Raw genomic sequence first — 22,714 nt, 5'->3', positions numbered from 1 at the left:
TACATTATTAATCTTTTTAGAATGCAGGTATGGTAACTTATTATATTGCAACAAAAGGAAAACACCCGTTTGGAACTAAACGGCATAGATTAGACAATATGTTAAATGGACTTCCTGTTGGGTTGGACGAAATCAAGGATGAAGCACTGAAAGACCTTTTGTTGTGGATGTTAAACCGAGAACCCGAAGACAGGCCATCAGCCAACGAGGCGTTAACACATCCATTTCTTATGTCGGATGACGAAAAATTTGACTTATTATGTATAGTTGGAAATCTTCAACAGATTAAGACAAATGATTCCAAGTCAATTGTCGTTCAACAGTTGAATAGTGAATCCTCACATTGGAAAAGTAAAATAGACAGTGATATTTATGATTATTTTAGAACGGACGTGGTGACTGGAAAGATTTTTCGATATGACTCTTCATGGACAGAATGTTTAAGACTTATTCGAAATATTAACCAACATTGGTACGATCGACCACGGCCAAGACCACAACCAGAACCATTTTATAAGATTGGCGATCACAAGGCGTATATTCTCAAAAAGTTTCCCAATCTCCCTGTTCGAGTGCATGCTATTGTGAGGTCCAATGAAGAAGAATTGAAAAACAATCCAGATCTCAAGAACTTTTTCAATTTCACTGAAAAGAAACTACATCAAGAATAAACAGTTTTTAAACAGTAAAAACAGTTTGTGAAAAGGCAATTGAACAGGAAAGAGACCGAGTAAAATAAAATTTACTCAGATTGGAAAAGACAGATAATTTTTTTACGTATATGATTATTTTGATTGTTGGCTTTCATTGACAGATCGATTGATTGCGACCAGCACTAAAACCATCCATTTTATAAAGTCGATGATCCTAAGGAGTTCTTTTTGAAATCCCATTTCGGGTACGTGCGGCTGTCTGATGTAATGACGAATTGAAAAACAGCCCAGAACTTAAGAACTTTTTCAGTTTTTAATGAAAGCGAACCACAATGAAAAGCTTACTGACAGGAAAACAAGTAACAAATCAACGATACGGTAGTTAAAGGATTTATTTTATAGATGTAAAGTAGCAAAACACTTTTCACGACGTATTTGGATGATGCATAATCACATTTCTGCATCTAGCTTACATTATTGAATGATATAATATCTGATTATTTAAATTTTATTCTCAATTGCTTTTGTTGAAGACGTATGAAATTTAAAGTCAACTTTATAAAATACATAATAAAACTCTTATACGATAGTAAATGGTATTTCTGGAGTTACAATATTACCAAGATCCCGTTTATTGAAGTATTAAAAGGCAGTGATAATGGTTAATGCCAGAAGCACAATTAAATGGACTTAAAATCTGAATTTAATAAACATTAATTATCTGAAGAGACTGAACTAAGTTGTTTAAAATGCAGTAGCTTTTGAACGTACGTCACTTTCCAGTTCTCCGTGGTTTCTTTATGTTCTGTATTTAAAAAGTATGTCTTTATATCCTACAGACTGAATTGTTAAGAATGAAGAATGAAACTATTTCCCATGAATAACATAATATACCTGGGTTGACTCTTGACATAATTTCCTTCTCTCTGGCCTCCCACTGACAAATAATTTCAGGATTGTACGTCACTAACAAACAAAATAAATACGTATATAACTATATATGCTACAGGTTTTGTATTTTCCCGTACAATAAAAAAATCTCGTTTTTAGTAGGGTAGTTCGTAAAAACGAGTAGGCTATTTTGAATTACAATCAATACTAATAAATCTTTATCTTTTCACAACAGATTTTAAATTCGATGAAGAAGCCTTTACTAAATAATGAAATATTTTCCTTGGATGCAAATTGAGTTGAGAGTTTGATTAGACAAAAAGAAATCTTAAATACTTTTCGGCCACAGAAAACATAAAAAATTTCTAACCTACCAGAACTACTTACTAGGTAGTTCGCTAAATAAATCCTTCATTTTTTGTTGCCCTTTACTTTTAAGTTCTAGACATTTTTTAAATTTCGACGTTAATGATTTTCCTGAAACAAATCACATACAAAAAATTAAAACAATTAAGGCGCAACAAACAAATAAAAACATATTCATTGTGTCAACACATAGTTACACATAGAGCAATGATAATGTTCAAGCATCTGCATTGCTAAAATTTCCTCGAGATAAGTGAAGAAGCGCGCGTCTGTCAAAAGATCTACTCTTCTAATGGCAGACATCTCCTTAGTAATTGCTGAGAACCCACGAAGGTAAGCCCAGAGCCTTTCAATAGCCTCACCATCTGTAAGACCAAAACCATCGAGCCTTCTAGGACTGAACTTAACCTGTTTTTTTGAAGACATTAAAAAATAATATTTTACCTATGGGGGCTTTTTATCAAGGAAGAAACCAGAGCAAAAAAGGTTGTCTATCTTCAATAGCTACATCATTACCCAGGGATGTATTTTTCTGGAGGGAGGGGGTGCTCTAGTTTGGATATAATTCTAGTGGCTGCTTGAGTAGTATAGAGACTACCGGTTCTGGCGCACCTCACACCTTGAGACCTAGTATACGCAAATTTAAGCGCCCAAGCCTTAGTTCGTGTACGTATTTACTATGTATGTCTTTCAGACATACATAGTAAGCACATAGTGTAATTAATGCACGCCGAAGATCTGATGCCCGTGACTGCGCTGCATATCCATACCTGAAGCTGAAGCGCTTTGTTTCGAAGAGCGCCACTTTGTACTGGGCATGACTGATATGCTTTTTCACGACGGCCACCTCGGCGAGGACCAAGCTAAACTGCCTTCGTGCTCGGGCCTCTTTTCTACGAAGGCGAGCTTTTCCGGCTTGTTGACCATTTTCTGCGCATCGTTGCTCCTCTGCCTGCGTGCTGATACCATAACCCCGACATGGGACGGCACCGGCGAGCTACGCCGGATTTGTTGCAGATGCACTCCGCAATACTTCCCCATACATGACTTTCCACAGGGTTCTCTAGTGTGGACGTTCACCCACGCGCACTTGTTCTTGTCCTGCCTCATGGCAGTCGAACGTTTGGATATACGCTTTGAATTGTCTTTCTTCAAATGACCGACGGCCGGCCCCATGGGCGCGGGGGGTGGGCCGGCCGTCTTTGGCTCCCTGGTTTGGCTTTTGCCATCCGGTGCGATGCTAGCATAATTACACTATGTGCTTTTATCGTACGCAAAATACTTATCGTACGCGAACTAGGGCTGGGGCGCTAAAATTTACGTGTACTAGGTCTCAAGGTGTGAGGTGCGATAGAACCGGTAGTCTCTATACTACTGCTTGTTGCCGTAACTTGCCAGACATTTTTCGTTAAATTTTGTTACTTATATACAATAATAGGAGATTTTTGAAATTGTGCTTTATAAGCCCCAATTACGATCAAGCGATCGTAATTGGGGCTTATAAATGGTTTGGTATGCCTAAATTTCTTAGAGAAACTGCCACTTATCATCTAACTCCACTAATCAAGGTTGGAAGAAAGAAAATTCCTCCGCTATCCCGCCTCTTAATCCATCCCTGTCATTACCAGGTACAAAGCTTTATTCATTACCTGGCATGAAGCCTTGTGTCCATAACAATGAAATATCGGCATGAAAATTGACACTTTTGACAATATGTCATGCCTCTTGTTTGCCTAAAACGGTACCAATTTATTCAAAGTTTAGTTGGTGAATGAACTTGTCCCACATCATACATGCCAATGATAAAATACCTTTAAATATGATGATAATACACATCCAATATCATACATTATTTTTAAATCAACACCAGGACTTTGGTCAGCATCTTTTAAAATTTTTTGGATTAGGAACAGCGAATACGAAATTCTGAATATTAATAGTAAGAGACTAAATATTATTAAAGGGTAACAATAGATCTCGTTAGAACAAAATCGTTTTGTCCTCTGTCCCTTTATTTCAAAATTGACACAGGAAAAGAAATTATAACACGACGATTTGTTCCCCCATACTACCTCATCAAAGATCAAAAATATTGATAATTACGTGCAAACCAAGGCTAAGATACTAACCTTTACCCATATTTAGTGCTGAAAAACCGTCCAGGGTGTGAATGCCGACTGCAACAAGTAGCTACCAAACACTTCTTTTTCATCAAACAGTTGATTTTCTCCTTTGGAGTGAAGTTCTTCTGTAACTTTTCCTGCCTTAAATATCTGACAACTCTAAAAGAAGTTGGAGCACATTATAGATTAGCGAATACATACAGTACCGACCTCGAGTAACATGACTTGACTCGCGAGTATCGAATGGCGAATAGGCGAGTGACTCGCGAGTCAATTGCAAGTCACTCTTGAGCGTTTGCGAGTGGATAAAATAATTCGCTGTTTCAGAGTTAATCGAAATAACTCGCAAAAATTTCTTGCATTCTGCATTCTTTCATACGATTAAATATGTCCATAATCTAAGACTGTCAGAAGAAAATGTTTGACCGCAATTTCGATTTACTCATTTTTTGAGTGCCATTTACTTTACATTTCTCTATGATCTGTACCACTTTACGAATAACGTTTGTGCCATGAAAAATGTGAAGTTATTAAAATGCTTTTGAATAAAAAATTCAAAAGATTATAACGTCTGGGCCCATGAACCTTCATGAAGCATAGACCCACTTTTCTCAGGGGCGAAGCCTGCCCAATCTTTTACTCTTACAATGCAAATTTGTCAGCAAAATTGTTAATAATTTCTTTAGAAAATCGAATCCATTCATTGTTTTTCCAGTGAATGAATACAAAAATATTTGCAATGCAAAAGTAAAAAAGTGCTGGCTTCGCCATTGCTTTTCCATGGACTACATATAAAGTTTGTTTTCAAACTATTCACCCCTACACAGAATACTTTTGAATAGGCTACAAAGTCCTTCATGATGCAATAATTACCTCTCCTACTTTGTTATTAGACTTGCTATAATGATCAACAAAATCATCTACTTCATCCTGATTAGCAAACTTAAGGCAGCCATGGTTTGGGACGGCAAAACTATTCCCTGCCAACTTTTTACGAGTTAGACCAAAGCAAGCATCTATGGAATAAATGGTCACACCTAACTCACCAGTCTAAAGCAAACAGAGCTCTTTAGTGAAATGAAATGAATTTTATGGTAAACATGTAACACTTCATATTTCACAACAACTTTAAATGTTCTGATAATATATGTGACAACAAATATATATTTTAAAATAGTTCACAAAGCAAATAGTAGAAAAAAAAATCAAATACTGACTTGCGTGCAAAGAGGGCAATCTCTATAATCAATCAGGTCTTTCTGTTTGAACTTTAATGACCCTGTACTAAGCAGATACTGTGTAAAATCCAAAATTTAATCTCATATAGCTAATAATAATGAAAGTATAATGATGAAACCTCAATCAAGGTGACGTTTTCATTAAGCTGACACTAGTCTGTTGTCCATTGGTGTGTACTTAAAACAGGTTAGACAGTACTACTCTACACATATAATCTAACTATTAGGTCTACAATAACTGTAAATAGACTTTTGTTTTATTACATATATAACATACCTGTATTTATCGAATGATCCATTGATTAACACATTATATATGTTTTTGACCTTAACAAGAACAAAATGAACACCTAGTTAACTTGTGCATTTGTTTCAAAAATAAAATAAGGTTGAATACACAATGTCATAACAGCAAAGGAAACTTCATGTACAATTTGAATGTGCTCTTACCTTATTTGAGGCAAATACACATTATTTATGTTGTTTGTAAATAACAGTGATTCAATAAAATTTTTTGCAAAGTACAACCCATCTATTTCCACTATTTGATGGGTAGACTATCACATGGGTACACAATTCAGGTTTATGAGAAATACATAGCAGTCTAGGTAGCATTTCAGGATATTCAACTTCAACAGTGCTGCAAAATTTGTGCAAGGATACATGGCTCTCGAGCAAGAATTTTTCAGCAAAATCCATGAAGTCAAAATGAAATGCAATTTTGGGTTTAGAATATGAGCTTGGCCACAGCTGGAGTTTAGTTAGTTTTTCAGCATCCTTAATACACTGACAGAATTAGACAATTTTTATATGCTGCCGACTTAAAATTTGTATGAGATTAAAAATTGGATTATTTGATATGCAAATAATTAACATAGAAATTATTGGCTTAAATGAAGCTAATACTTAACAGTGTGACTAACATATACACATTTACATGTAGTCAAAGTCAAAATACTGTCATTGTTGCCATACTGTACCTTTTCCATCCACACATATTATAGTATGTGATTCTGTTGAAGAACAGTTACCATGCTGACTGTCACGTAATATACCACCATAAAGTAATGGAACAAACATTTCACAATCAGTCTAAAGAGTAGTTATTTAAGCATCAGAACATGTATACATTACATAAGGCACCATGCACAGCATATAGCAGCATATCGTTCTTGAAAATGATTGATAGTTTTAACAAAATACTACAGATTAAGTTACTTTAGAGTTAAGACATGGTTGTAAAATATTGCCAGCATTTGATGAATACCGGTACTAGAGCTTAACAAGCCAAATTCCAAATGTAAAAAGCAAAAATATTTCATCTGAAGAATTGACTTTTGGAAATAATCACCTAGAATTGCCTTTTAATAGACGACTCAACTTGTTTATGTTTTGCTGGCAAGCAAATTTTATAGCGATTTATCTGTGCCGCCAGAAAGAATTATACTTACCTTCCATACTTCAACCAAATGGAAAACATTCCTCGTTCGATGAAGGGATTCCGCACACTCAAAACAGTAGAACTGTCCGTGACCGCAATCACGACATCTAATTTCTGCTTTTTTTGCTGGTATCCCATCTTCTACACATTTTACGCAGAGTTGTCCTGGTAACACTACTGTGAAGTTACCACCATTGAGTTCTATATGTCTATTATCCTGGCCCAAATTCCAGGAGCGAATCTAAAGCTTGAGAAAGGTAGAGCATTTTTGGTTAATTAATATGCATTTTGTCATGCAACATTATTTCACTAACGTCTAAAGACGCCGAATTTTGAACTAGTTAAGACGCTGCGATATACTCGTGTTTGGTATCAGCTTAAAGATCTTGTTCTAAGGATTACAAATATATTTTTATTATCCTGGCCCAAATTCGTGGAGCGAATGTACAGATTACTTGACAAATTTATAGCACTTTTGCATTAATTAATATCGCGGTATTTAACTGACATGTATATATACCTAATTTTGAACTAGTTAACACGCTGCAATATACTTGTGTTTGGTATGGTCTTAATGATCTTGTTTTTAGGATTACAAATATGTTTTTATTATCCTGGCCCAAATTCGTGGAGCAATTCTAAAGCTTATGAAAAATTTGCTTTTTTCGTTTAATTAATTTGTGCGTTATTTAAATGAGATGTAATTCTGATTGGAACAGGCTCTTTCAGATGATATCAAACACAAGTAAATTGTAGCGTGTTTACCGTATAAAAAGCGTACTATGTTGAATCCTGTGGTACCTTCCCAGTCGAGTTTTCATGGCTGTAGATTCGCTTCACGAAGTTGGGCCACAAAAGTAAAGATATATTTGAAATCCTTAGAAAACGTACTTTCGGATGTTATCAAACACAAGTATTTTCCAGCGTGTTTACTTCTTGAAAAGTAGGCCTTTTTAGATGTCAACATTTATGCATTGTAAACATCGCGCATAATAATTAACGTAAAGAGACAAAAGCGGAAGTAGTCTTTAAAAGGTTGTAGATTTGCTTCAAGACTTTGGACCAAAATAAAAATAGTATAATCGTTGTTTCAACAATTTGGTCTTTACAACGGCACCAAACACGTGTGTATTTTTTGTTTTTTTGTAGCAAAAAATACGGGTTTTTTATTTTGGTTCTGAAACTAATGTCATTTAATCTTGTTTAAGGTGAGCCTGGTGTCAACTTCAAACTTCTTGCTAATTTTGAATGTCAGGATGAGTGTCAGGATGAATCCTGTGGTACCCTCACAGTAGTAAGTAATTTGCACGTATCAACTGAAAGGACGCGACGATTTGACGCTTAACTTTTCACAACGTTAAGTGATTTAAAAGATCGATTGTTCAAAGTTTGGAGCCATCAACTAGTAAAAGGTTTGTAAGACTAAAGATAAAGAACGATCATGTCTGTTAACGATCTGTAAATGAGATCTTGAATAAAAATTGCTTGTCATATTTAATTGAAAAACTTTTGATAAATATTGGTCACACCCAAGTACTATAAAATATACATCATAGATAACCGTAGCACTTTGCAATCCTGCAATTGTACACCAATCAAACCAAATTACAAATGCAAATATATTAACTGCTTATCAAGAAAATTACTGCCATTCATCTAAAATATGGCGTGTTTATCATGATGTGTTTAATTGTAATTTAATTTATGTTTGTAAAAAGTGGTTTTTGTCTTTTAGCAATGTTATTATTTTGGAAATGTAGCTTTTTTCAAATGTTTATCAATAAACCATTTATACTAAAGATTTCAACAAGCACAATTTAGACGTTTATGACATATAATTGTGCAATGACATATTGTGTTATTCAACAACAGGCAAGAGTACCACAAATATAAAAATAAAAACTGACATATCGAGCTGTAGTTTTTTACCAATTGCTCCCAAAGTACCTCAAAAATGGTATAATGAGTATAATTTATGTTAGATTTAGAGGTTTTACCGAACATAGACAGAATCATAAAACAGTTTAACCCATAATGATTGAGAATATATTTTAACATAACATGTGCTCTTATATAAGGCGAACAATAAATAAGTACATTGGTCACGTGATTAATAATCTAGTTGAGAGCAATATGTGATGTCATTTCCTTTTAACAATTTATTCTTCTCATTTATTTATTTAGTATAATTTACACTTCTCATTTCTATTGATGAATTCGATCCAAATTTAAATCAAACTTATAAGGAAAAACGTTTATGAATGAGGAAGAAAATTTAGTTTGAAATTGAAAATGGACTCATGCATGCCATCATTGAATATTTTAAATATTTAGTTGTTTTTTTAAATATTTAGTTGTTTTGTAATGTTGCAATTATCTTTCGTCAAGCTGTTGACGCTAAGGTGATACATGAAAATTCATACCATTAAAGAAAAAAAACTGAAAGTCTTTGATTTCTGATTTGTAAAAACAGAGCTTTTGGAACACATAGTGGTGTACAGCAGAAATTCTAATATAATTCTGCTACGTTTGAGGCTCTTCTGTTAAAAATTAGACCGATTAACTAATTATAAACTAATTATTCAATTCGATTACAGCAATGAACGTTTTTGTATTCTGGTATGGAATTGTTTTGACTTGTGATTTTGATAAACTTAACTTTTGCTACCTTACGAATCAATTCAGATATCCAGAAACAGCTTGTAGTTAAATATACTTAAAACGATACAACCAAACATTAAACTTGATGCTAACAAATCTTTATAATTTCTACAAGACTACAACAAGATTTCTCTATCACCTTCCCTTCATTTATCAGAATATAATGAAATGTCACCTTATCCAACTGTGAGATTTACTTTCCCAACATTAGAGCAAACAAACACATATTTTTTCTACTTCAACTTAAGCAAGCAAAAGTTTTACAATCTGATATTGTGAATTTTTATACCACCTCATCTGTATAAGACCAATTTTTGAGTATGGAGCTGAAGTTTTCACCACTTACTCCCAATTATCTTGAAAACCGTAAAATTTAGTAAAATTTGTACTTCTCATTTCTATTGACCATTTTGATCCAAATTATATTCAATTTTATGAACATAGACTAGGGGTCTCCAAACTACGGCCCGCGGGCCAGATGCGGCCCGTTGCGCCTCTCAATCCGGCCCGCAGAGGCACTTAAAAAAAAAATTATTAAACAAAATAAACTTTGTGCAGAAAGTTCACGTTATGTCGCAAGCCAACTAGCAAGAGTGTCTTACGTCAATTTTCTCCCAACTTCCCACTTCCGTTTCAAGCACATTGCGAAATTTAAAAGGATAACGTGGAAATTTTTTATATTCTTCGGCCCTCAACATACTGGATGAAAGTTCATGTGGCCCTCTGGCTGTAAAGTTTGGAGACCCATGACATAGACCATAAAAATCATAAAACTATATCTTTGCTTTACATAACAATCTATTCTTAAGATGTTTTAAATTTCGTGGCGCAAAATATTTTTCCACGTATCGACTCGAAAGAAGAATATATGATTCTTAACTTGTCAGATTTTTAAATCTTTCTAAAAGTTCAACTGTTCAAGGCTACACGCCGTTAACCAGTAAAAGTTTTGTGAGACAAAAAACAAAGAATTTTCATGTTGATTACGACGTATAAATGTGATCTATGGAAGCTTGTAATTCTGTAATTGTAGATAAATCAAACGAAGTTACAATTCCAAACAAGAACACTATGCTTTCCAAAAACAAATCACTGTCATCTTAAACAAGGTAAGGCTTTTTTTAAAGCATATTTAATTATTTATGACTCACCACGAAGTACATTTTCTTTAAAATCGCGAATGGACACATACATGTCATCATTGAATAGTTTAGATATTTGAGTCGTTTTAGAAGTAGAAATATTGATCAACAAGTGTGTTTATCTTTGTCATAAACTATAGTATCCCTTGTTCAATTTAGCAAGTCCACATTTTAAATGGAGCTAAAGAACTTTACTTATCTTTGTGACATTGCAATTTTCTTTCGTCGATGCTAAGTTGTTGACGCTAATGTCGATGCTAAGTTCATCGAATTAAACAATACAAGTTAGGCAATCTGGAAATTACGAAGAAGCTATAGAGTTTCACGAAAAAGTTATGGAAAATCAAGAACAATCGTCAGGTCCAAATCATGTTGATGATGCTCAGTCTTGGAACAGTTTTGGTGATTTGTGTTATGAAAGTGGAAATTACGAAAAAGCTATAGAGTTTTACGAAAAAGCTCTGGAAATTCGAAAACAATCGTTAGGTCCAAATCATGTTGATGTTGCTGTTTCTTTAAACTATCTTGGGTTGGTTATTTATAAAACTGGAAACTACGACAAAGCAAAAGAGGTTCACGAAAAAGCTCTAGAAATTCAAAAGCAATCGTTAGGTCCAAATCATGTTGATGTTGCTCTTACTTTAAACAGTCTTGGTGTGGTGTTTTATAAAACTGGAAACTACGACAAAGCTATAGATGTTCACGAAAAAGCTCTAGAAATTCGAAAACAATCGTTAGGTCCAAATCATGTCGCTGTTGCTATGTCTTTAAACAATCTTGGTATGGTGTTTGAAAAAACTGGAAACTACGACAAAGCTATAGAATTTTACAAAAAAGCTCTAGAAATTCGAAAACAATCTTTTGGTCCAAATCATAGTGATGTCGCTGCTTCTTTATACAGTCTCAGTTTGCTTTATGATAAAACAGGAAAACACGACAAAGCTAAAAAAGTTTTTGAAGAATCTCTAGAAGTTCGAAAACTGAATGTGCCAGGTGAAGACCATACTGATGTCACTGAAGAAACTGAAAAATATGAGTCTGAGAAAACTCAGAGTATATTTCTAGTTCCAAGTCATGCTCATATTTCTCTGTCATCAAAATATTTTGGTAAGTTTGTAAGTATTATATACAACATAATGTTGGTGGTTCATTTGCGTTAATGATATTTTGTATTATCTTTCTTTCGATAAAGAAGAATATATTTTTTTAGAAACATTTTGGTGTATGTTTGAGCATTTTTGGTTTGGTATAAGTTGTTTAATTTTAACGCTAAATTTCGCCACCGGATGCGAATTTTAACAAATGGATCGTGACGTCATAAGATGTTCCCGCCTCGCTAGTTTATTATATTACTATAAACAAATGCCATAATGGAGCATCAATAATATTAAATTTTTAGTCAAAAATGCGTTTTATTCCGCAAAATTTGGCAAAAGTATCAAAAAGATAACTATCAATACAAATATTGGTTAAAACATCTTTGGAGGACGCAATTTTGTCATAAAGTTCATCAACGAAGTTTGTTGACGCTGACAGCCATAATGAATATAAATAGTAATCAAATGTATTCTTCCGTTCTTGTATTAAATGTTGGACACTTCGATTGTTTAAATAAGCTTGAAAATGTGTAACTTTTGACGATGAAGCTTTCTGCATTGATGTCTCGACCACAGGTGTTGTTGTAACTTGTAATTGTCACAGAGTTGCTGAGAATATCGTAACTATTAACCATATTCTATATACAGACATTACTGAACTGGAGAATCAGCTCTTTAGGAAAAATATTCTGGGATAAAGTCTTGCATCCGTTAAATCAATAGGTACATTAATGGCAAAGGCAAGAATATTAAAGTCAAATTTAATTCATGTTTTTGGTGTCTAACTCGAACTATTTGAGATCCGTAGCTTATTGATGGCTTTTAATATGTTTCAGTTGGCTAAGAATACATACAAATTTCATAATATAATACAAAAAAATTTAGCCATAATGAATTTAAAGTCTCAGATTTAAGTTGTTCATTGAGATACAAATTGTTTCATGTGAGGACTGGGTTATTCATTTTTGTTGTAGACAAACAAAAGAGCCAAAGCAATAATTGAAACGCAGTTGGGATTCATATTTACATTAATCAACAAAAAGAATAATTCAAAAATCTACCTATAAACTAAAAACATATACATAAAACCCGCTCTAAAGAACAGTGAGATGGAAACAAAACATTTTATTCAAACAAACATTGCTCAAGATATATAACATATACTATAAGATATATAACTATAAACTCATTGTTAGTTGTAAGATTCAAATACAACATTGCACCAATTTAGAGATAATAATATTCCATATACCTGGTGTCTATTTCAAAGTGACTCATAGAATTAAAGCATATATTGAAATATCGTCTTATAATATATACGTATCAAAATTTAAACACACTTTGAGTCTTTGATATCGTAGAAAAATTTTTATTTCACCAAACCCAGCTTTGTGAAAACTACGTATTCAAAAAATCATAGACTGACAAATTGACAAACATTGGAAATAAATCAAGATGATTTTAAAACAGATATATTTCAGCATGCTTATGCCATTTTCAGTGTATTACCTTTTACAGCAAGAAAATATTATGTTATTTATACATGTCACAGATATTAAATTACAGGAGTGAAAGTAGAAATTTATCAAGTTGCTTAATATAAAGCATAAATAAATGATTTGAGCAATAAAGATAGCAAAAGCTTGACAAAACATGTGTCTACATATTATCAAATCATGGTCTGTATGAAATGTTTAACTGCTATTTTGTTACTAATAAATTATTGAAACTACATTGACATAGCGTGACTGACAATGATACCAAACATTACTATAGCACTTCCAGTCATTATGTTTCCTGCAGGATGTTTCCCTAACTTTATAAAGGTGTTACAGATGATTTTTTCAATTCTTAGATCCCTTGCAATTCTTGTCTACTAATTCAAAAATATTATAGCGATCACTTCTTCTCGCTCATCTATTTTCCAGGAATACAGTTCAATTTCATTTCATAACTGACAAAAACTTACGACGACGAGTTGATTGTTTAATGAAAGTATAGCTCCTAGATTGAAGTAAACAAGCCACATATCGCGATAAAATTTCTGTGTTTGACCAAACTCTCTTAATTGCCTCGACTCCGTAGGGAAAAGCTGCCTTCTCAACAAATTGAGTGATTCGGCAAGGATTCCATATACATTAAAGGAAAGAATCGTCAACGAGAAATGAATTCGAACTTCGAAGTAGCTATTAATTAAGCAACCATTCATTTGCTCTGTTTAGGAACAAAATTCGTTGATTTTCTACGCTTTCGGGTGCTTGCAAATTCTTTAGGAAACTTTTGAATATATATATATATATATAAAATGAACTAAAATAAAATGGACAATTGTTTGCTGTCGCTACTCAGAGTTTCACGCAAATAAGTCTTCAGCAAGATCGCCCCACGGCGAGAAAACTTCTGATGTGACGACTAATTAATCCTTTATTTAGTTCATTATCTTACTCTTCTTATAATATATAGAATATTGAGCGCTCTTTTATCCAGGAATATTATCCATAATAATATATATATATATATATTGATGAGAAAAGAAAAAATACACAAAAACTACAATTTCATCCCGACAAGCCTGTTTCGTGATTTCTCCTCTTCAGGGGATAATATTAAATGAATACAAAGCATGTGCTAGATTATATATACAAGAGGAAGTTAGGTTAAAATGAGATGAATTACATAATATATTGAGTGTACGATTACAAATTACATAAAAGTGCTTTGTGTCTATGGCGACAAGAGGAGATAAGTTCGTTACGTTTGTTGAGTGATGATAGTTGTGGTTGGTAGGTGATGAAGAATTTTTCTTTCAGGCATAGGTTGCATCTTTTGTTGGCGCTGTTGTACGGTTTGCTGTGAGTAATGATGTTCCATGAGATATTGTGAGCGATGTTGTTGTCTTTTAGTGTCCATATGTGTTTGCTGAGTTCGGTGGAGTTTGTAATCGTACACTCAATATATTATGTAATTCTATCTCAATTTTTAACCTAACTTCCTCTTGTATATATAATCTAGCACATGCTTTGTATTCATTTAATATTATCCCCTGAAGAGTGAGAAATCACGAAACAGGCTTGTCGGGATGAAATTGTAGTTTTTGTGTATTTTCTTCTTCTCATCAATATTTACGCTCTGCTCTTAAGCATCGAGCACTGTACTTACGGAGATTCAAATAAACAAAACTTCCTATATATATATATATATATATACTGTGTATGACAATAATGTACGTAATGTACGATTAAAATAATTCCAGACTTTCTTTTAAATTCATCAGTAATTAAACAACAACGCTAAAAAATGTGTTAATGTCTGTGTCTGCTTACAATTTTCGTTCTTTGACAGGTTGCATAAATTTGCATAAAATTGTAATAGTTTCCTTGTCCTCAAAACAGACAGTCAACAGCAACGCGGACTTTAGCGACTTTTTCTTAAAATTACTAAGATACTCGATAGAGATTGGCGACAACAGTTCGTTAACACTTATCAATGTCTGAGCTCATTACAACGCCCTTAGTAGCCGAATGTGAGGTCTTTATGGAGAGATATCGGACTGAATTTATTTGTACTGACCGATACCCTTAGGGAGAGGTTTGTGATAAAAACAGAGGTCCAAGATTTCTTAATAAAGACCGAGCAGGCGAGGTTAGTAAAAAGTCAATTAGCTATATGGTATTATTTGACCTGAAACGAAGCTTTCTTTTCTTTTTCTATTCTTGCTGTTTTGCAAGGACTGACTGTCACTCCTCTAGTTTTTGCCAGCAGAAAATATATAGTTTGAAATTGTGTCGCCTAGATAATAAAACCCACTTTTCGAGTGTTCTTTTTTGACTTACATTCATACCATGGTTTTTTGTTTTGTTTAATTTTCGTTTTACAAAACATTTGCTGTTTGCTTCATGAAGTTTTAGTAAAACACAAGACAATAGACATTTCGTATTTAGTAAACATTATGTAATCTAGATAAATAATGTTTACTATATACAGAGTGTCCATTGTCTTGTATTTTACCAAAATACTCTTTGGCAGTCGTAATTCATGAAGTTTGTTTATCTACCTATATGTATTTGACATTTTGGAGCTAATGGGCAAAACGAAATGAAATATATAGTTTTAAATTGAAAGTTACTATCCAAAGTTAGTTTTAAAAGCTACTATCCAAAACTTTCCAATTTATTTGTTTTATTTCTTTTCGAGCGCTAGCTGTTAATTAAATTTTTTTACTTGTTGTCAAAATCGAAATGCACATCTTGTGTGGATAACGCTTTTAAAATATTGTTCACAGGACTCACAAGTGGTGATGATGGTAATGCTAAAGATGTCGGAAATTCTCCTGTTGTTGAAATTACAAAACAAGGTATACCCCTCAATTCTATTTTATTTTATATATATTGCAAAACCTAAGCATATTTGTTTTGTATTGTATCACAATTCAAGCCATTTGCTTGGTATTTATGTGTTTTTATGAAGTTTACATTATTTAATAATATGCATGATGTACGTATACAGTGTTGCACTTTCGGACTCCAAACGTTCGTTTATTACGTATGTTCAATACTGTATCAATGACTTAAATTTTCCTTTTGCGAACGACTAATAATTTAAATGTACTTTGTAAAAAACGGCAGTGCTCAGCACAACTTGACAAGTCTTTGTTTATCTCAATAAATATTGCGTAGCAGCAAAGTGACGTAAATCTTTTTATAAAGTGCTCAAATTGACTACACTTCATAAGTTGCATTGAAGAAAAAGGATTATAATAAATTGACTAAAACCTTTTAAAACAAATCTCGACATAATGTACACCATGCAGATCAGACCCTGCATTTTAGAAGTGTTCAGGTTAGACCATCTGTTTTAAAATTGCTTGTGTTTGATTACGTTAATTACTATTTTCTTTGTTAGATGACAGGAGATTAGTCGGAGTATAACTTTTTTCCAGATAAAAATTAATTTTTTTTGCTTCTGGCTTACTGCATCAAAAGTATTGAAACAATTAAAAAAACATCACCATATCCAAGTTCTAATAAAGATTTACTTCAAATAAAGGCTTCAATCAACCTTTACATTAACAAATGTTTTGAGATATATGAGTTTTTTTCATCACATGCCTAAGTAACACTGAATGGTAACATTTGCAGCTGGTTTAATCTGTTTTAACCATTTTGTCACCTTAAAAATTTTACTCGAAGCACGTTATCAGTCAGTTGAAATTAAGATGAGACATGAGGTGATAATGACATCATGCAATCTATTTTTTCAAAGTAACGTTTATTTTTATTCTGCTCTTGTAATCATAAAAACTTCTCAACAAACTATCTTTTGGATAAACTGTCATACTCACGTTTGCACCACCATGCATACACTACCTAAATAATGACATTGAAAATTATGCAAAGAACGGCCACCATCAAAACGACTTGCTCAATAAACTTCAATGAATAAGAATTCCTGTTCATTGTAAGAAAATTACCTCAAAATCATATGGAAAATGAGCCAATTTGACGATGTGAATACACAACGTTCCACAATAAAAAGAAGGTAATTTATAATTTTCATTATGATAAATGTAGCATTAAATTGCTCATTTGCTAAACGATCTTCTAAATTCTAAATTTACAGAAAATTACAAGTTTTTTTTGAGCTCTCTCCTTGCTAAGTATACTGGAGATTACCTCTTCAGTGTGAACATCATTCAAAAGTCCACAAAGATCATTTTCTAGCTGATAATTAAATTTTTAATACTTTTTATTAAAAATTGCATCTTGAAAGTTGCATAGAGCATAAAAGTTTCTGTATCAGTTTTTTCTATTAGAAAATTTCCCAAAATAGATAAGCAAATAACGTTACTAATCGCAAAAAATAAAAACAACGAGTTCATTCATTGATTTCAAAATAAATAAATATGATTATTTGGACTATATTAGAATAGCAAGTTCATTCAAAAATCTCAATGATGATTCAAACTGTGTCTTAATTGATGATTGTTAACTGGTTTAATAACCTTCATTAAAAACTGCGCATGGATCAGACCAGGACATGTACGACATAAGCCACCCGATTGAGCAAGAATAATGCTGCTGATGAAATATCGCTTACAGAACTCAATGGCTGTATCATGTTTTCTCAGATATTGTAACACTGACCACTGTATAGAGGGCCGAAACTATAACATTTAATGGGGAGGGAGCTATTCATACCTTCAGTTGTGGTCGAATAATATATTGTGAATGCCAAATTCTTGTGAAAGTCAAATGAACTAAAAAATATGGCAAGAATTTGAATGGCTTACTTTTATCGTAGTGTTAATAAAATTATTGAAATGGCATGATTCCTTTTCTCCTTGGGTAAAAATTTCACTAAAACGCAATTTTCCTTGATAACTCTGACAAATCATCATCGTCATCATCATATCTTTTCGCGCCAAGGGGCGATCCAAACTCGGGCTGGAAGTTTAGAAGTGTTGCGCGTGTTGTAGCAATCCGTCGAAATCAGGGACGGCACGTGAAGCCTTGCTACTTGTCCCCACTCTGACACATGACAGACAAATTGTTTCTTACAAATAAATCATCATTTGCTGGATAAAATAGTTAAATACTACAAATAACCATATTCAGTTTCGCAAGGGGGAAATGATACCAGCAATGCTACACGAGAATGAGAAAAAACACGAGGTAGAGCTTTAGTTTACAGGGATAAAGATAACAAGCGTCACTTTACTAAGGTGCATAAGAGGAACAGTAGGTATCAGATATCAAAACAACGTTTGAGAGAATAATATTTAGGGATTTGATTGCATTTCAACATTAAAAGTTTGGCAGAAAACATAAGAAAGTTCATCCGGTATGAGGGTGTTTAAATGATCCTGACTTCACCAACTGGAATTCAGCGAGGCGTTAAATGATTTTGGCAAATGGAAACAAGTCTGTACTTACCATCAGATAAGTCTTCTCGAGGAATTTCACAACATTTTGATTTAATAACAGAGCAAAAAATTTAAAATTGAAACAACCAGCTTGGCCTAATTTTAGAATTTCAACAGGAATGACTTGTGGCCTTTCACAAACAGTTGTAATTTTGAAGCTTGAAGTTTTTCCCCCTTTCAATGCCTCGAAATCATTTTACGTTTGTTAAGCGCCACAAGTCGTTCTCGTTAACATTTTCCAATTAGGCCAATTTGTTTTCTTTCATTTTTAAATTTTTGCGCGATTATTAAATTAGTTAAATGAGAATGTTATGAAAATGCTCGAGAAGATTTATCCGTTGATTAGTATTGAATCATTTCCATTTGCCAAAGTCATTTAAAGCTTTGCTCAATCTCGGCTACCGTATCATGCATTCAGCCTCTAAACGACGAGGGTAAAAAACATGCTATCAAAATTTTAATTTAATATGTTCGAAAAATATAAGGTTATTCTTCGACGAAAATCAATAAAATATTTGCTAAAAGAACTTTTTGTAATTAATTTTTTGGTATAAGCTAACCTCAATGTTACCAGATTTGATTGCACAATTAAGAAATTTATGCTATGACTATCATAAGTAGTTATTGATAACGATTTTAAAAAATGCGGTATTAATATGCGTTTCTTTTACCCATGCATGAATTTAATTCTTTTTTCGAATTATTTAAGAATCAAAGTTGCAAGAGTGGAAATACAATGATAAATCAAAGAAGCATAAAAAAATGTTTTCAAATCTGCTTAAACGTACACGCGATGACAGTGTCCAGGTTGAACAAGTGAGTGATGTACGTGTGATTTTTTCGGACGATTTTTGCATCGGAAAAGGAAGTAACGAGACCCGTGTTTTTCTTGGACTGAGAAAAGATGGTTACGGCAAAGCAGTGAAACGAATACGTCGAGACAACTGCATGAAGCTTGCACAGAAAGAAAAAGAAATTTTAAATCAATTCAACGCAAAGAGATCAAAATATGTTGTGAATTATTCCTTCTTAGAAGAAGATACTGGAACGGAGTATGTCTATTTAATATTAGACTTATGTGAAGAATCGTTGGAGAGTTATGTGAAATCTTCTACTTTGGAAGATCTTCAAAACGCTCTTCCCGAAATTCTCAGACAAATTTTGCAAGGATTAGCTGATCTTCATAGTGGCGAAAATCCTATTATTCATCGGGACTTAAAGCCTACCAATGTTCTCCGAGACTCACAAGACAACTTTCTGATAGCTGACTTTGGCATTAGTCAAATATTGAATAAAGATTGTACGACATATGAAAGCAGTCCTAACACAGGAACGGAGTATTGGATTGCTCCTGAATCATATTGTGAAAAGGAAGATTTTGTTGATAAAGGACGGTACAAGAAAGAGTCTGATATATATGTAAGTGTATGTTGCAATACGGTTCTTCATTTGTGAACTATTTAAGAGTGGTCTGTTTAACCCTTAAAATATAAAAAGTACACGTGTTTTTCTTTTTTTGAGCCCGCTGTCTGCGGTGTTCTAGAAACCTAAGGTCCCTGAGGGGGAGAGGGTTTTACAATCTACTACATTATTATAACAGTATAAGATTATAACCATTTTAAGTTTATGCATATCTACATTCAAGTTGTGACATTACATTTTTAATCATTTTAGAATGCAGGAATGGTAACTTATTATATTGCAACAAAAGGAAAACACCCTTTTGGAACGAAACGGCTTAGATTGGACAATATGTTAAAAGGAAACCCTGTTGGTTTGGATGAAATCGAGGATGAAACACTAAAGGACCTTCTGTCGTGGATGTTAAATCTAAAACCTGAAAACAGACCATCGGCTACCGTGGCGTTAAAACACCCATTTCTTATGTCGGATGACGAGAAATTTGACTTATTATGTAAAGTTGGAAATCTTCAGCAGATTAAGACAAATGATCCCTGTGTAGTGTCGTTCAACAATTGAATAGTGAATCCTCAGATTGGAAAAGTAAAATAGACAGTGATGTTTATGATTATTTTAGAACAGACGTGGTGACTGGAAAGATTTTTACATATGACTCTTCATGGACAGAATGTTTAAGACTTATTCGAAATATTAACCAACATTGGAACGATCGACCACGGCCAAAGCCTCAACCAGAACCATTTTATAAGATTGGCGATCACAAGGCGTATATTCTCAAAAAATTCCCTAATCTCCCTATTCGAGTGCATGCTTCTGTGAGGTGCAATGTAGAAGTGAAAAACAATCCAGATCTCAAGAACTTTTTCAATTTCAGTGAAAAGAAACCACATCAAAAATAAACAGTTTTTATACAGTAAAAACAGTTTGTGAAAAGGCAAGTGAACAGGAAAGATACCGTGTAAAATGAAATTTACTCAGATTGGAAAAGACAAATAAATTTTTTACGTATATGATTATTTTGATTGTTGGCTTTTATTGACAGATCGATTGATTGCGACCGGCACTAAAACCATCCATTTTATAAAGTCGATGATCCTAAGGAGTTCTTTTTGAAATCCCAGTTCGGGTACGTGCGGCTGTCTGATGTAATGACGAATTGAAAAACAACCCAGAACTTAAGAACTTTTTCAGTTTTTAATGAAAGCGAACCACAATGAAAAGTTTACTGACAGGAAAACAAGTAAGAAATCAACGATACGGTAGTTAAATGTTTTATTTTATAGATGTAAAGTAGCAAAACACTTTTCACGACGTATTTGGATGATGTATAATCACATTTCTGCATCCAGCTTACATTATTGAATAATATAATATCTGATTATTTAAATTTTATTCTCAATTGCTTTTGTTGAAGACGCATGACATTTAAAGTCAACTTTATAAAATACATAATAAAACTCTTATACGATAGTAAATGGTATTTCTGGAGTTTTAATATTACCAAGATCCCGTTTATTAAAGTATTAAAAGGCAGTGATAATGGTTAATGCCAACAGCACAATTAAATGGACTTAAGCTCTGAATTTAGTAAACATTAATTATCTGAAGAGACTAAACAAAGGCAATTAAAAAAACAAATGAAGCCTTTACAGCAATGAAGAGTGAATCCGGTATAACACGCAGCTTAAAAGTCTGGTCTTGCACCCGTTTCGCTCATTCTAAATGGGTATAACTCAGAGTTCTAAACTTTAGAGTGCGGAAGATAGCCAAATTAGATTTCTTTCTGTGCTATCTAATAATGGATGCGGTATGATGTTGTTGTACACTATTCTACACATAAGGAGAATAACATCTGAGATCGTCGCCATTTTTTTTTCCAAACATACACTAATAATCTATACCAAGGAATTATTTAAATACAATGAACAACAGACTTGAAAAATGCAAGAAACTTTCAAGAGAGCAAATTGATGCTCTTAATTACTATTTTGAGAATGGCATGAAATCTACTCTGTGCTTTGAGCTGAAAAAAACAGCCGCCGAAGAAATGTCGTTGTCTGTGGACAAGGTCAAGGTGAGAACAACCTCTTCTTTAGTCGTCCGCCGTCTTTTAAAAATTTTTCTGTGTGCAGTAAACCAACAACGAAACCAACGCTATCAAATCAAAGCCATACGTATCTCAATCACATCCCTAAATTTGTATTTCTACTCCACAGTATGAAGTTCTACTTTCAACTTTCCTTTTTTTCAAAAATGACATTCTTAAAATGTATTGTGATATACAATAGACATCCTTTATGTACAGAGTAATAGGCTGTGAAACACAGTAACTGGTGCAGCTTTATTGTAACACTTGATGTTATAATGTTAGTAAAATTTTCACAAAATTTGTCTGATACTGCATGTTTTGAAATTATTCAAAAGCTTCTTCACAACTGACATTATGCTTTTTTCAGAAATGGAAAAGCAACAAAGCTGCTTCTGTCAAAAGAAAATGTCAATCTAATAATTCAGAGTCACCCCTACCCTCATGTTATCCACCAAAAGTCCCCAAAACCACCACCTAGATTACGGGGGTCACACGGATATAATTTATTTAGCTCAGAATTTTTTAAATCAGGTTAATGAAATATTAAAATCACATTAGTATCATCAATAAGAGTTAAAGGAATGTTAACCATCAAAAATTTGCTATGATGAAAGCCTTGACAAATTTATCCATGATTGTAGATGAAGTAAAGGGGTTGTGTCACCTGAG

General features: G+C 33.3%; 3 protein-coding genes and 1 long non-coding RNA gene across 4 annotated transcripts in view; 3 read left to right on the top strand and 1 right to left on the bottom strand.

The window, feature by feature from the left end:
• The window catches only part of LOC124448977 (serine/threonine-protein kinase/endoribonuclease IRE1-like), a 34,664-nt gene extending 33,417 nt beyond the window's left edge, over positions 1-1,247 (top strand). Inside the window, exons 5-6 of the mRNA XM_046999921.1 lie at positions 21-706; positions 815-1,247. Of these exons, the coding sequence (XP_046855877.1) occupies positions 21-671 (651 nt within the window). The 3' untranslated portion in view covers positions 672-706; positions 815-1,247. The remainder of the gene's footprint in view (positions 1-20; positions 707-814) is intronic.
• Positions 1-22,714, top strand: part of LOC124448486 — a 113,217-nt gene that overhangs the window by 58,035 nt on the left and 32,468 nt on the right. The window lies entirely within an intron of this gene.
• LOC124448514 lies at positions 3,504-7,694 on the bottom strand. Its single transcript, XR_006949088.1, has 8 exons — positions 7,514-7,694; positions 6,723-6,959; positions 6,252-6,363; positions 5,549-5,598; positions 4,907-5,083; positions 4,040-4,192; positions 3,722-3,836; positions 3,504-3,643 (listed from the first exon to the last, which is right to left on the bottom strand). It is a non-coding gene; the product is annotated as an uncharacterized LOC124448514 (long non-coding RNA).
• Positions 11,317-21,431, top strand: LOC124448488 (serine/threonine-protein kinase/endoribonuclease IRE2-like). Its single transcript, XM_046999505.1, has 4 exons — positions 11,317-11,622; positions 15,895-15,966; positions 19,244-19,953; positions 20,209-21,431. The coding sequence occupies exons 3-4, from the start codon at positions 19,297-19,299 to the stop codon at positions 20,512-20,514; spliced, it is 963 nt and encodes a 320-aa protein (XP_046855461.1). The 5' UTR covers positions 11,317-11,622; positions 15,895-15,966; positions 19,244-19,296; the 3' UTR covers positions 20,515-21,431.

Source organism: Xenia sp. Carnegie-2017, unplaced genomic scaffold (genome assembly GCF_021976095.1).
Source record: "Xenia sp. Carnegie-2017 unplaced genomic scaffold, XeniaSp_v1 HiC_scaffold_23, whole genome shotgun sequence".
In the NCBI taxonomy this organism is placed as follows: domain Eukaryota; kingdom Metazoa; phylum Cnidaria; class Anthozoa; order Malacalcyonacea; family Xeniidae; genus Xenia; species Xenia sp. Carnegie-2017.
The sequence above is the reverse complement of the archived record's forward strand: the minus strand, read 5'-3'. Positions and strand labels throughout refer to the sequence as shown.